General features: G+C 39.9%; 1 protein-coding gene across 1 annotated transcript in view; it reads right to left on the bottom strand.

Annotated features, from left to right (window-relative positions):
• LOC127574404 (serine/threonine-protein kinase OSR1-like) overlaps positions 1-12475 on the bottom strand; it is a 125997-nt gene that overhangs the window by 53669 nt on the left and 59853 nt on the right. The window contains exon 5 of the mRNA XM_052023403.1: positions 3108-3163. Within this exon, the coding sequence (XP_051879363.1) occupies positions 3108-3163 (56 nt within the window). The remainder of the gene's footprint in view (positions 1-3107; positions 3164-12475) is intronic.

The following is a 12475-nucleotide window of genomic DNA, read 5'->3' as shown; positions in this document are numbered from 1 at the left end:
TACCACCAGGCTCAAGGACAGCTTCTATCACACTGTGATAAGACTATTGAACAGTCCCCTAATAAGATGAGATGGACTCTTGACCTCACAATCTACCTTATGACCTTGCACCTTATTGTCTACCTGCATTGCACTTCCTCTGTAGCTGTGATACTTTACTCTGTAGCTGTGATACTTTACTCTGTATTCTGTTATTGTTTTTACCTTGTACTACCTCAATGCACTATGTAATGAATTGATCTGTATGAATGGTATGCAAGACAAGTTTTTCCACTGTACCTTGGTACAAGTGACAATAATAAACCAGTACTAGCGTGATCAGAATTGCGCTTTGGACAAAGATAGATATTGCTGTTGGAAGAAATTATCCCAGCCACAGGAAAGTACTGACAGAAATCCCCAAGGCTGTGTTGAATGATCTTTAGATTCTTCTCAATGACTTTTAAGTCATGAGTAGAGATTTTGTTTTAAACTGAGGATTGAGAAATGATCAATGTCATCTGTACTCCTTAGAAAATGAAAGGGTACATGCCTGCATGCAGTAACCTTTTATTCTTTGGCTACTAACTGGGAAATAATATTTGCGTTACACAAGTGCTAGGCATCAACCAACTCCAACAAGGAAGAGTTTAATCATCTACCCTTGATATTCAATGGTGTGACCATTCAAGTCTACCACCATTAATGTCCTGTAGGCATTACCATTGACCAGAAGCAACATTGGAGCACCCATACAAGAGCATAACAGGAGGAGTAGTTTCAGTTGGTCCATGGAGCCTGCACCACCATTAAGATCATAGCTGATCGCTCTCATTTTCCTTCTGTAACCCCATAATTGCTTGATTCCCTCAACATCCAGATATTTAGCAATCTCCACTGCGAATGAATTCAATGACAGATTCTCACAGCACTTTGAGAAAGAATTCCAAAGCACAAGCAAATGTCTTCTCACTTCAGGCCTACCTTCCATTTCGAGACTATGACCCCTGATTTTTGACTTCAAAGCTGGGGGGGAAAGCATCCTCCATGCACTTACTTGGTTAAGTTCTACGAATTTTGCATGTTTCAATGAGATCTCCTCTTCTAAACTTCAGAGAATAGTCTTACTCCACTCAATCTCTCCTCATATGGCAAACCCACTATCCCTGGAACCAATCAAATGGATCTTTGCTGTACTTCATAATATACGTCTTTTAGTTAGGCAAGGAGACACAAACTCTCCACAACATTTCATGTGCAGGCCTGCCAAAGTCCTGCATAACTGCAGTAAGAGGTTTCCTTGTAATGAAGACCAACATAGCCTCCAAAAATGCTTGCTGCACCTGCATGTTGGCTTTCAGTGACTTGCATGCAAAGACATGTGGGTCTCTCTGAATTATCAGCATTATGCATCATACAATACTTCTGGTACACCAAAGTGGATTATTTGACATTTCTCCATATTATGCTGCATCTGTTACCCACTCACTTAGCATATCTATAACCCTTGAAGCTCTTTACATCCTCTATTTTACCTAATCCCACCTAGATTTGTATCATTAGCAAACTTGAAAGTATGATATTTAAATCCTTCAGCCTATCGATTGATAATGAATACAAGGTACCCAGGCACCAATCCTTGCTGCACCCATTAGTCATAGCTTGGCAACCTGAGAAAGATCCAGTTATTCCCTGCCTTTGCTTTCTATCCACTTATTGTTCATTATTGAAATGAAGGGACTCTGCATTGTATTATTTCCTCAGCCCTCTAAAACTTTGCAACTCCATCTCCCTTTTTGCACTGTATTGTTATATATTTGAAGTGATATGTCAGTCTTGAAAATTGCAACTGACAGAATCAGTGCAGCTTCTTGAGGTTTGTGGAGTTGGGAGGGAAGAGAAGCAAAGAGAAAAGTGAAATGTAACAGAGTCCAAGGATGTAGCTTGGAACGAGATTATACCAGACAAGGATCAGAAACACTTGATTTATTAGAAATTCAGAAAAGAAAACATTGGAAAAACAAAACACATCATGCAAAAATTGAAAGGAAAAACCAAAAACAGAACCTAGCATTTCTCTGAAGATCTTTCCACAGAAGGAACATCCCCAATACCACTTTTCCTGTTTATTAACAACTAAAAATATTTTGAGACAAGATAGATTAAACAAATCAGCTTTAATTCTGCATTATTTTTCTTCTCTTAATTCAGTAATTTAAGACAGTAATGCTTCCACTATTGGACACACCATTGTGTTTAAACACCAAAATTAATAAATTATACTGGATTATGGTTATTCTTCAGAAGGACCACAAGATTATGGAATGAAGACACCAGACAGCCATTCTTATAAATGCTACATCGTCAGTATCATTTCAGCTCATCAAATGAGAAAAATTGGCAAGCTTGCTCACTTAAGAAAATCCATTAAAGGTTGAAAACGAAACCACAGTGGCTATTGCAGCAGATTCCCACCACTGCTGCTTAAATACATTGTAGTGATTGCAGATTATGGAGACAATAATTCCATTCAATAAGATTATACTAAATAATGCATCTCACACAAAGAAACAAAAGGTTACTTATTGGAAATGAAAACCAGGATGTGGAAAAGAACAATCCTTCCAAGTTTGAGGAGGAGACACGTTATTGAGACAGAATAAAGGAAGCTTTCCTCTCATCCATCCCAGAGTTTCATACTGGAACTGTAATGCAATGGGATTACTGTAGTGCATCCAGGTGAAATTGTGTACACAAACAGTTGTGGGAGCAGATTTTATGTTTAGATGAGATTGGATAGGCTCTGGATTGCTGTATACACATATTTTTAAATCTGTATTCTGCAGTGTGGTTTATGTCTATGAGAGCAAGAGCAAAAAGTGCTAGTAACACAGAGGTGAGCCACGAGACCCACTTAGACACACAAAAGCTCAGAAAAGTGGTGTGCCAAGTGTTTGCCCAAGACAAATAAATGCATATGCTTAAGTTTGAATCATTGAAATTTGACGTTTCTTTGCTTTATAATTTTCTAATATCTGCATCAAATGTATCACTACTTTAGCCAGTCAAACAAATGTTCAGAATAATTTTAATATCCCTTTGTAACTGATGGTTATACTGTTAATTACCTGCAATTTGCACAGAGCCTTCCTCGCCAAGAAGAATGTTTCCTGCCTTCACATCTCTGCAAGATAAAACAAATAACTCAGATAGGCAGGAATCAGGGGAGAAAAGTGTTACAAAGTATCAGCTGTTACTGGACAATTTCAAGAAAGGAGCTAAAAAAAGAATGCCAAACTTAATTCAGCAAGTTACATGTGGACAGTCCCAAGAAAAAAAATACCATCTTAGTTTATGAGGGGGTGGCAGGAAAGGGTAGAGGAAGGAGGAGGAGAGCAGAAGTTAAGAACTAACTTGCCATCAGTATAGATCTACTCAAGCATCCAATTCAAACAGATCCAACTCTACCACATCCAACCTGAACCTAACTCAAGTCTGAGAACTTAATTTTTTTGTACATGATCAGCGCCTAAGACATAGTAAGGTGCAACAAACTATCTGCTGGAGGAACTCAGCAGGTCATGCAACATCTGAGAGAGATGTATTGTCGACGTTTCAGATCAAAACCCTGCCTCAGGTCTTGTTTGTTGCTCCAGATTCCAGCATCTGTAGTTGTGTCTACACAGCAAGGTACCATCAGGTTTAGGAATGGTAGCCAGATATAGAAACAAGCATCTGCCTAGCCGTACAATGGCTGGTACCTGCCACTAACAGCTCGGTCATGCCCGAGACAACACAGTGCATTTCTATCCAGTTGCTCATCCCACACATCAGGAACAGAGCAATGAGCGGCTACTTTGGCAACATGAAGCACGGGTTGATGGGAGTCTCAGTGGCCAAGGAAGCCCAGTACAAGAGGTAACCCACTTGCATCAGGGCAAGCTATTCCAAAAGTCACCATGGATGGGAAGGTTGATCTCCTGATCCCTTCTGGACTGCACTTTACAGAGATCCTTATTCTGATTTGGCCCAGAGGATGAGAACCTGGGAGTATCTATCGTCAACTGTCACTACTGACCTGCACAAACTAGACTAACAAACAAGAGTGCATCTGGAGCTGCCATCCTTCACTCATCACATCAATGTCCCAACACTTCTTCATTTGACAGCCCTGTAATAAGTACCAACTTGACCACTCAGTACCATCCCTTGATAGAGTGAATCAATAGGTTGGAATGGGGCTGTGCAGTAATGTGACTTGTGCCAATTGTAATTTGGGATTCAAAGGACTTTCTTTGCCCAATGGGAGAGAGATCTGGTCTGGGGTGGATAGCTACCTGGACTGTTGGTTCAATTTGAGTTTATAACCAAATTATACACTGTCTACACTTCTCACTGCTTTGGTAAGGCAGCCAACATAAGAGACACCACCCACCCTGGACATTCTCTCTTCTGCCCCCTCCCACCGGCCAGAAGATACAAAAGCCTGAAAGCATGTACCAACCAGGCTCAAGGACAGCTTCTATCCCACTGTTACAAGACTATTGAATGGTCCCCTAGTACAATAAGGACTCTTGACCTCACGGTCTACCTCATTACGGCCTTTCACCTTATTGTCTGCCTGCACTTCCTCTGACTGTAACACTTCATTCTGCATTTTGTTATTGTTTTCCCTTGTACTCCCTCAATGTACTGATGTGATATAATGATCTGTATGGATGGCATGCAAAACAGTTTTTCCACTGTACCTTGGTACATGTAATAATAAACCAATTTAATTTACCAAATTAAACAAAAGTGATCAACATTTTGGAATTAAATCAAACAGCTAATGATGCACTTGAACATTACAGTACAGTGCAAGCCCTTTGGCCTACGATGTTGCACTGACATTTTATCCTGCTCTAATATCTATCTAACCCTTCCCTCCCAGGTAACCCTCCATTTCTCTGTCATTCATGTGGCTATCCAAGAGTCTCTTAAATGTTTCTAATGCATCTGCCCCCATAACCTCTGCTGGCAGTGCATTCCACGCACCCACTACTCTTAAAAAAAAAACTTACCCCGACATCCTCTTTATACCTTCCTCCAATCACCTTAAAATTATGCCTTCTTGTGTTAGCCATTTTCACCCTGGGAAAAAGTCTGTCCACTTGATCTATGCCTCTTATCATTTTGTAGACCTCTATCAAGTCACCTCTCATTCTCCTCCTCTCCAAAGAGGAAAGCCCTAGCTCACGTAATCTATCCTCATAAGACATGCTCTCCAGTCCAGGCAGCATCCTGGTAAATCTCCTGCGCACCCTCTCTTAAAGCTTCCACATCCTTCCTATAATGAGGCGACCAGAACTGAACACAATACTCCAAGTGCGATCTAACCAGAGTTCTATAGAGCTGCAACATTACCTCGCAGCTCTTGAACTCAATACTCCGACTAATGAAGGCCAACACACCATACGTCTTAACAACCCTATCGACCTGCGCAGCAACTTTTTATAAAGATTCGAACCATGCCTGATAACTCTCTACTCTTTTTCCCGGACCCAGACAAAACACATTCTTGGGTCCCAGCAGGCTCAACTCAAATAGCCAAACATGCATGCAAGTGGTGACCCAAAACACTGACAAAAAATAAATTGCAATTTAAATGCATTAAAAGCCAGAATGGTGCCATCACCTTGCATATTGTACCCCCATTAATTTGCAGAAGCACTGATGTTTTCTCCCAAGTCTTGTTTTATTCAATTACCCAGGGAGAAAAAGCTTATAAAACACAAGTTTGCTGGCACCAAATTATGAATTTAAAGCAAATTTTTTTTTGCATCTGATGCCATATTAGTGATGCTGAACAATGCTTTATTTTGATAATGGATCATGTAATGATATCTGTATAAAACCTCAGGAAACTACAGATGAAGTAATAGAATGGCTGCATTACAGAGTGAACTCATCAGCCCATAACAGACCTGCATAACAATTATTCAGCTAGTCTCACTCCATAACCTTGCAAATTTTTCTTCTTTACTTTGAATACTACAACCAAATCAGCTTCCATTAATATCCCTGACGGTGCATTCAGGACCCTAAACACTGAAAAATATTTTGTTACTTTGGATTTTTTTTGCCCATTACCTTCATTCTATGTCTCCTAGTTCTTGATCCCACCACAAAAGGCAAGAGTTTCTCTGTACCTTCCTAATTTCAAATAACTTAATTAGATCACGTGACAACCTCTGCTCTCCAGATTTTTCCAGTATATCCATGTGACTAAAGTCCTTCATCCCAGTAATCAATTTAACAAATAACTTCTTCACCCTCTTTTCTGAAATATTGTGCCCAGAACTAGACAACATCCCAGTTGTTGCTGAACCAGTGTTTTATACCCTTGCCAAAGTAATATTAGATATTGTTTATTAAAAATAAATGAAGTACATAAATTTGAGTATAGTTTCAAAGCTATAGAGAGCAATTTACTTTTGTCTCCTTGCCTCAAAGCCACTCGTGAAGGTGCTCTATTTGCTAAGAAGTGGCTGGATTAGCACCAATACATGTCAGATTTGTAAGCAACCCTCCCTTTAAAGACTCCTGGAATTTTTGTATCATAGCAAACATTCCTTCTGGAGTTACTCTGCTTTTTAACAAGGGAACACCAATGATAATTACTGGTGCCAAATACTACAATTCTAATCATTAGATGTACTTTGTCTTTAATTTTAAGAATTTAGCCCTTGACAAATTGATTACAAACTGAAATTATTGAAATGATCAAAAATAACTACTCTTGATTTTGGGAAACATATCAAGTTACCCTGGTAGTTTCAGTAATGCAATACCTGTGCCATTTTGACTATATTCAGTTACAGCACAGCTATTTTTACCCTTGACAACTGCAACAATGTTGTGTGAGATTGTATACAATTATTTTCGTATGCTAACAGGAGACATAAAAGACTGCAGATGCTGGAATCTGGAGCACTCAACAGGTCAGGCAGTGTCTGCAGAGAGAAATGAACATTTGATGTCTTGGTTTGAGATCCCTTTATCCCTTCACATATGCTGCCTGACTGAGTTCCTCCAGCATTTTGTTGCTCCAGATTCCAGCATCTACAGTCACTTGTATCTCCATTTTGCTACTCCACTGTGAACAGATCAGTACAGCACAGAACAGGCCCTTCAGCCCACAATGTTGTGCTGACACAGCTAATCCCTCCTACCTACAGAATGACCATATTCCTCCATTTTCCTATCATTCATGTGCCCATCCAAGTCTCTCTTAAAAGCCCCCAATGAATTTGCCTCCACACTATCAGGCAACACATTCTAGGCAACCACCACTGAGTAAAAAACATACCCCTCATGTCTGTTCTGAACCTACCCCTTCTCATCTTAAATGCATACCCTCTGGTATTGGATCGCTCAATAATGGGAAAAAAGATATTGCTTGTCCACCCTACCTATGCTCCTCATAATTTTATACACTTCCAACAGACCACCCCTCAGTCTCCACCACCCCAGAGAAAAGAACCCAAGTTTGTCCAGCATCTCCTGATAGCACATGCCCTCTAATCCAGACAGCATCCCAGTAAACCTCCTCTGCACCCTCTCGGAAGCCTTGACATCCTTCCTATAGTGAGGTGACCAGAATTGCATGCAATACTCTAAATGCGGCCCAACCAGAGTTCTGAAAAGATGCATCATAACTTCTCGACTCCTATAATCAATACCTTGATTAATGAAAACAAGCATTCCATAAGCCTTCTTAACCACCCTACCTACCTGTGTAGCCACTTTCAATGAGCCATGGACTTGCACCCCAAGCTCTTCAAACTATGCTCACTTTGAAGAAGTTTTCCTCCTCTCTTTGACAGGAGTTCTGTGAGACCCTCTCTCACTGTTCCCTGTGATTTGTGCAGCCCCAGTCCAGATGAAGGGTCTCAACCCGAAACGACAACTGTCCATTTCCCTCCACAGATAGTGCCTGACCCACAGAGTTCCTCCAGCATTTTGTTTGTATTTTCATATGCTCTTTTGCACAATGAGATTACCACTACATAGCAAGGAGTTCTCAGAATATATCCAAAGTTCATATTGGATTACTTCAATCCACAAGGCAAAAATCAACAGAAATTCAATTCATGCACTGATATCTGCAACATAGTCATTAATGTAGGGCAGTACAATGCCATAGCTAATAGAACTGCTGCCTCACAGCTCCAGTGACCTTTTCAATCCTGATCTCCAGTGCTGTATGTATGGACTCTACACATTCCAAATGCATGGATTTCCTCCAGGTGTCGTTTCCTTCCACGCCCCAAAGATGTGTGGGTTGGTAGGTTATTTGACCACTAAAAATTGCCCTTAATGTGTAGGTGAGTGGTGGACTTGAGCGAGCTGATGAGAATGTGGGAGAATTTAAAAATAATGAGACAGGTGAGGGACATGGAAGTTGCATAGTCATACTGTCAGGCACCCATTTCCACCAGTTAAGTTCCAACGCCAACAGTGGGCTTGACTAATGCTCTGGTGCTCAGTTTTTGAATAGGCTCTGTGTATTAACTTAAATTTTCTAATTCTCTTCCCAACCTTTATTTTGATTCCGTAGTTGTTCCCTCAAGCTCTTTTTCTACAGTATCAAATTTTTGAAATCCAACATCTAACTTTTCCATCCCAATCTTATGTTTGGCAACATAAACCTATGTCAGCTGTCAGGCACCCATTTCCACCAATCTCATTTTTTAAAAAAAAAAATTCTCCCACATTCTCATCAGCTCACTCCAAAGTCCACCACTCACCTACACATTAGGGGCAATTTTCAGCAGTCAAATAACCTACCAGTCCACGCATCTTTGGGGCATATAAGGAAATGGCATATGGAGGAAACTCTTAATAATACCATTATTCAAGTCTGTAAAAAAAAATAAATGGCTCTTTTACAAGTCTGCTGTACTTCCAATCAGCCTTCCTCTGCAATGCCTTGCCAATGATCACTGCACTTAATTCTCAGTTTTTCCTCCAAAGTAGTTTCTAATGAAACTACAACAACACTAGTAGGGCCCTCGTCAAAGTCACCAACGACACTGTGAGATGCCTATGACTCGCTGATTCTTCTTGTCAAGTTTAATGCAGTTAACTGATACATTAATAGTGACCACTCACTAGTGCATACTATTACTGAAACCAGAAATTAATTTCTGAACAAAGTTCAGGAAACATGCTGGGCATAATGATGTCTGTTTCCCCCCCCGCCATCAGTCAAGGTGGGGCACTGATGATCTGTAGCTCATCCTGCTTCCTTTGTGGCAGTGACCAAAGCTTGCTAGTCACGGGATTTATCATGCCAGGTTAAAGTTCAACTTGGCAGATGTACATCTCACTTAATGCAATCCAAGTAGTGGAATTAAATGGACAACAATTCTACATTCTCTATACAGGATGCTTAGAAGTTGATTTTTTATGACATTTTAAACCCTGATCATTTGCTTTTGTGTTAGAATAGATGTTAAACTATGCAGTATTGTCTCCTACTTGTGAATGCTTTGTTTCATCAGTTTTGATCTAGAGTTTCTTGCATTACATCAAGACTACCAATCAAATAACAGAGCAAGCAAGCAATATTTTACTATTGAGCTACAAAATCTCTTATTTGTCAGCTGTGGTTCATCTCAAGTCACACTCCAGAGAGACCACAGCAGATGTAGTTCTCAGCACATGGTAGTCTAATTTAGGTGTTACCTTTCAGATGAAAAATTAAACAACATGCTGTCTACCCACTCAGGTGAACATAGAAGATCTTACAGTAGTTAGAAGAATGGAGTAATTACAGTTCATGCTCTAACCAATATTTATCTGTCGATCAACATCACAAACAACTAATTACCTGGTCAACATTGACTGCAGGTAGTAGCAACTAATTAGTATGCAACATTTTCTACATTTCAACAGTAACTAAAAACATCACTAGCTTAAAATACCTCACCATGTCCCAGTATTGCAAAAAGCACCACATACTTGGGATGAGAGAAAAGATAGAATGTGAGAACAAACATGCAACAAACATAAAAGTGGACTGTAAAGGCTTCTACATGCAAGACAAAATAGATTAATGATGTCTGAAAACGGAGGATTTATAATGAGGAATAAAGAAATAAAGGCAGTCCCCAGTTACAGAAGACCTAATTTGCTATGATACACCTTTACACAAATTCTCCCATGTCCAAAATAAGTTTAGTTGCTGTTCATTTTTTTTGGGGGGGGGGGGGGGGGGGGTCCACATAAACAAGAGAAATGGAAATATCACTATGCTAAAAGAAAACAATTTGATCTTTCTTCCCCAAATCAACATTTCTATAGGAATTCTTAGTTCGTACATCAGTTAAGACAGGGATCAGTAGTCAACAATCTAAGTTCAGCAACTCAATTACAGAAGACATTTTTAAATGAAAATTCAATTAATAATTATTAACTTTATACTTCAAACAAAATTTGCTGCCCATCTGCTACCAAGGCATTTTGTATTTCCAAGTCCATACATCACATTGTAATATCTACACATTGTGTTTTTCTGACTTATGAAAAATTTGGTTTATGGACAGTTTTTGGAAATGGAACCCTTGCATAATCTGTAGTAGAGCAAATGGTTTGGTCTGCACCAAAGAGGACATATATAACATCCCAGGAATACAAAAAGTCAAATGCAAAGGATGAATTAAAGGAAATGAACACCACTAAAAAAAAGTGGAGAAATAAATGGCACTGAAAGTCAGTAAGTCCCTTGGGCCTGATAATCTGCATTCCAGAGGACTAATAGTAGCAGCAATAGTGAATGCATTTGTTATAATCTTACAAAATTCTACAGATTATGGAACAGCTCCTGAAGATTGGAGGATGGCAAAAGCAACTCCACTATTTGAAAAAGGAAGCAGAGAGAAACCAGCGAACTACAGAGCAATTGGTCTAAAATCAGTAGTAGGGAAAGTGCTACAGTCTAAAGATAAAGGACGTGATAATAGGATACTTGGAAAATATTAACAGGATTAGACAATGTCAACATGGATTTAGTTAAAGGAAATTACATTTGGAATTTGTTTATTATTGTCACTTGTACCAAGATACAGTGAAAAACTTGTCTTGCATACCGTTCATACAGATCAATTCATTACAGTGCATTGAGATAGTACAAGGTAAAACAATACAGAATGCAGAGTAAAGTGTCACAGCTACAGAGAGTGCAGTGCAGGTAGACAATAAGGTGCAAGGTCATAATGAGGTAGATTGTGAGGTCAAGAGTCCATCTTATCGTACTAGGGAACCATTCAATAGTCTTAACAGCGGGATAGATGCTGTCCTTGAGTCTGGTGGTATGTGCTTTCAGGCTTCTGAATCTTCTGCCTGATGGGAAAGGGGAGAAGAGAGAATGTCCCGGGTGGGTAGGGTTTTTGATTATGCTGGCTGCTTTACCAAGGCTACTAGTAGCATAAGCCGTGGAGGGAAGGCTGGTTTCCATGATGTACTGAGCTGTGTCCACAACACTCTGCAGTTTCTTGCAGTCCTGGGCAGAGCAGTTGCCATACCAAGCCATGATGCATCCAGACAGGACGCTTTCTATGTTGTATCGATAAAAGTTGGTAAGTGTCAAGGGGGACATGCCAAAGTTCTTTAGCCTCCTGAGGAGGTAGAGGTGCTGGTGAGGTTTCTTGTTCGTGGCCTCTATGTGGTTGGACCAGGACAGGCTATTGGTGATGTTCACTCCTAGGAACTTGAAGCTCTCAACCCTCTCAACCTCAGCAAATCTACGGAAGTATTTTGGGAATGTAACTGGTAGAACATGAGGGAAAACCAGTAGATGTGACGTAACTGGAATTTCAGAAGATGATTGAAAAGGTTATTGCATAAAATTTAAAGCATTTGGGATTGTGGTGATATAGATTGAAAATTAGTTGACAGATAAAAAATGGTGAGTAAATTAGGGCTCAGGTATTTATAATTATATGGATGTGGGAAGCAAATGCAAATTTTGTGTCAACGTAAAGCAGAGTGGGATAAGTTGAGCGAATGGGTAAATACAGGGCAGATGTAGTATAATGTAGATAAATATTAAGTTACCCACTTTGACAGGAAAGCAAAAGGCACTGTACAACTTAAATTCTGTGAGGTTGGGAAATGCTGATGCACCAAGGGATCTGGGCGTCTTTCTACATCAATCGCTAAAAGCAAACATTGAAGTACAGCACGTGATTAACAAAGCACATGGTACATTGGGCTTCATTGTAAGAAGTTTCAAGTATAGGATCAAGGACGTTCTTCCACAATTAATCAGGCCCTTGGTGAGACCACACCTAGAGTGTGGTTCTGATCTCCTTACCCAAGAAAGGATGTAATGTACTTACCATAAAGGGAGAGCAGAAGTTCACCAGATGGATTCCTGCAATGGCATATCTTGTATGACAAGCAACTGGGTTGACTTGGCCAGTATTCACTGGAGTTTACAAGAATGTAA

The sequence above is a fragment of the Pristis pectinata genome, chromosome 9 (genome assembly GCF_009764475.1).
Source record: "Pristis pectinata isolate sPriPec2 chromosome 9, sPriPec2.1.pri, whole genome shotgun sequence".
NCBI classification, from domain to species: domain Eukaryota; kingdom Metazoa; phylum Chordata; class Chondrichthyes; order Rhinopristiformes; family Pristidae; genus Pristis; species Pristis pectinata.
The sequence above is the reverse complement of the archived record's forward strand: the minus strand, read 5'-3'. Positions and strand labels throughout refer to the sequence as shown.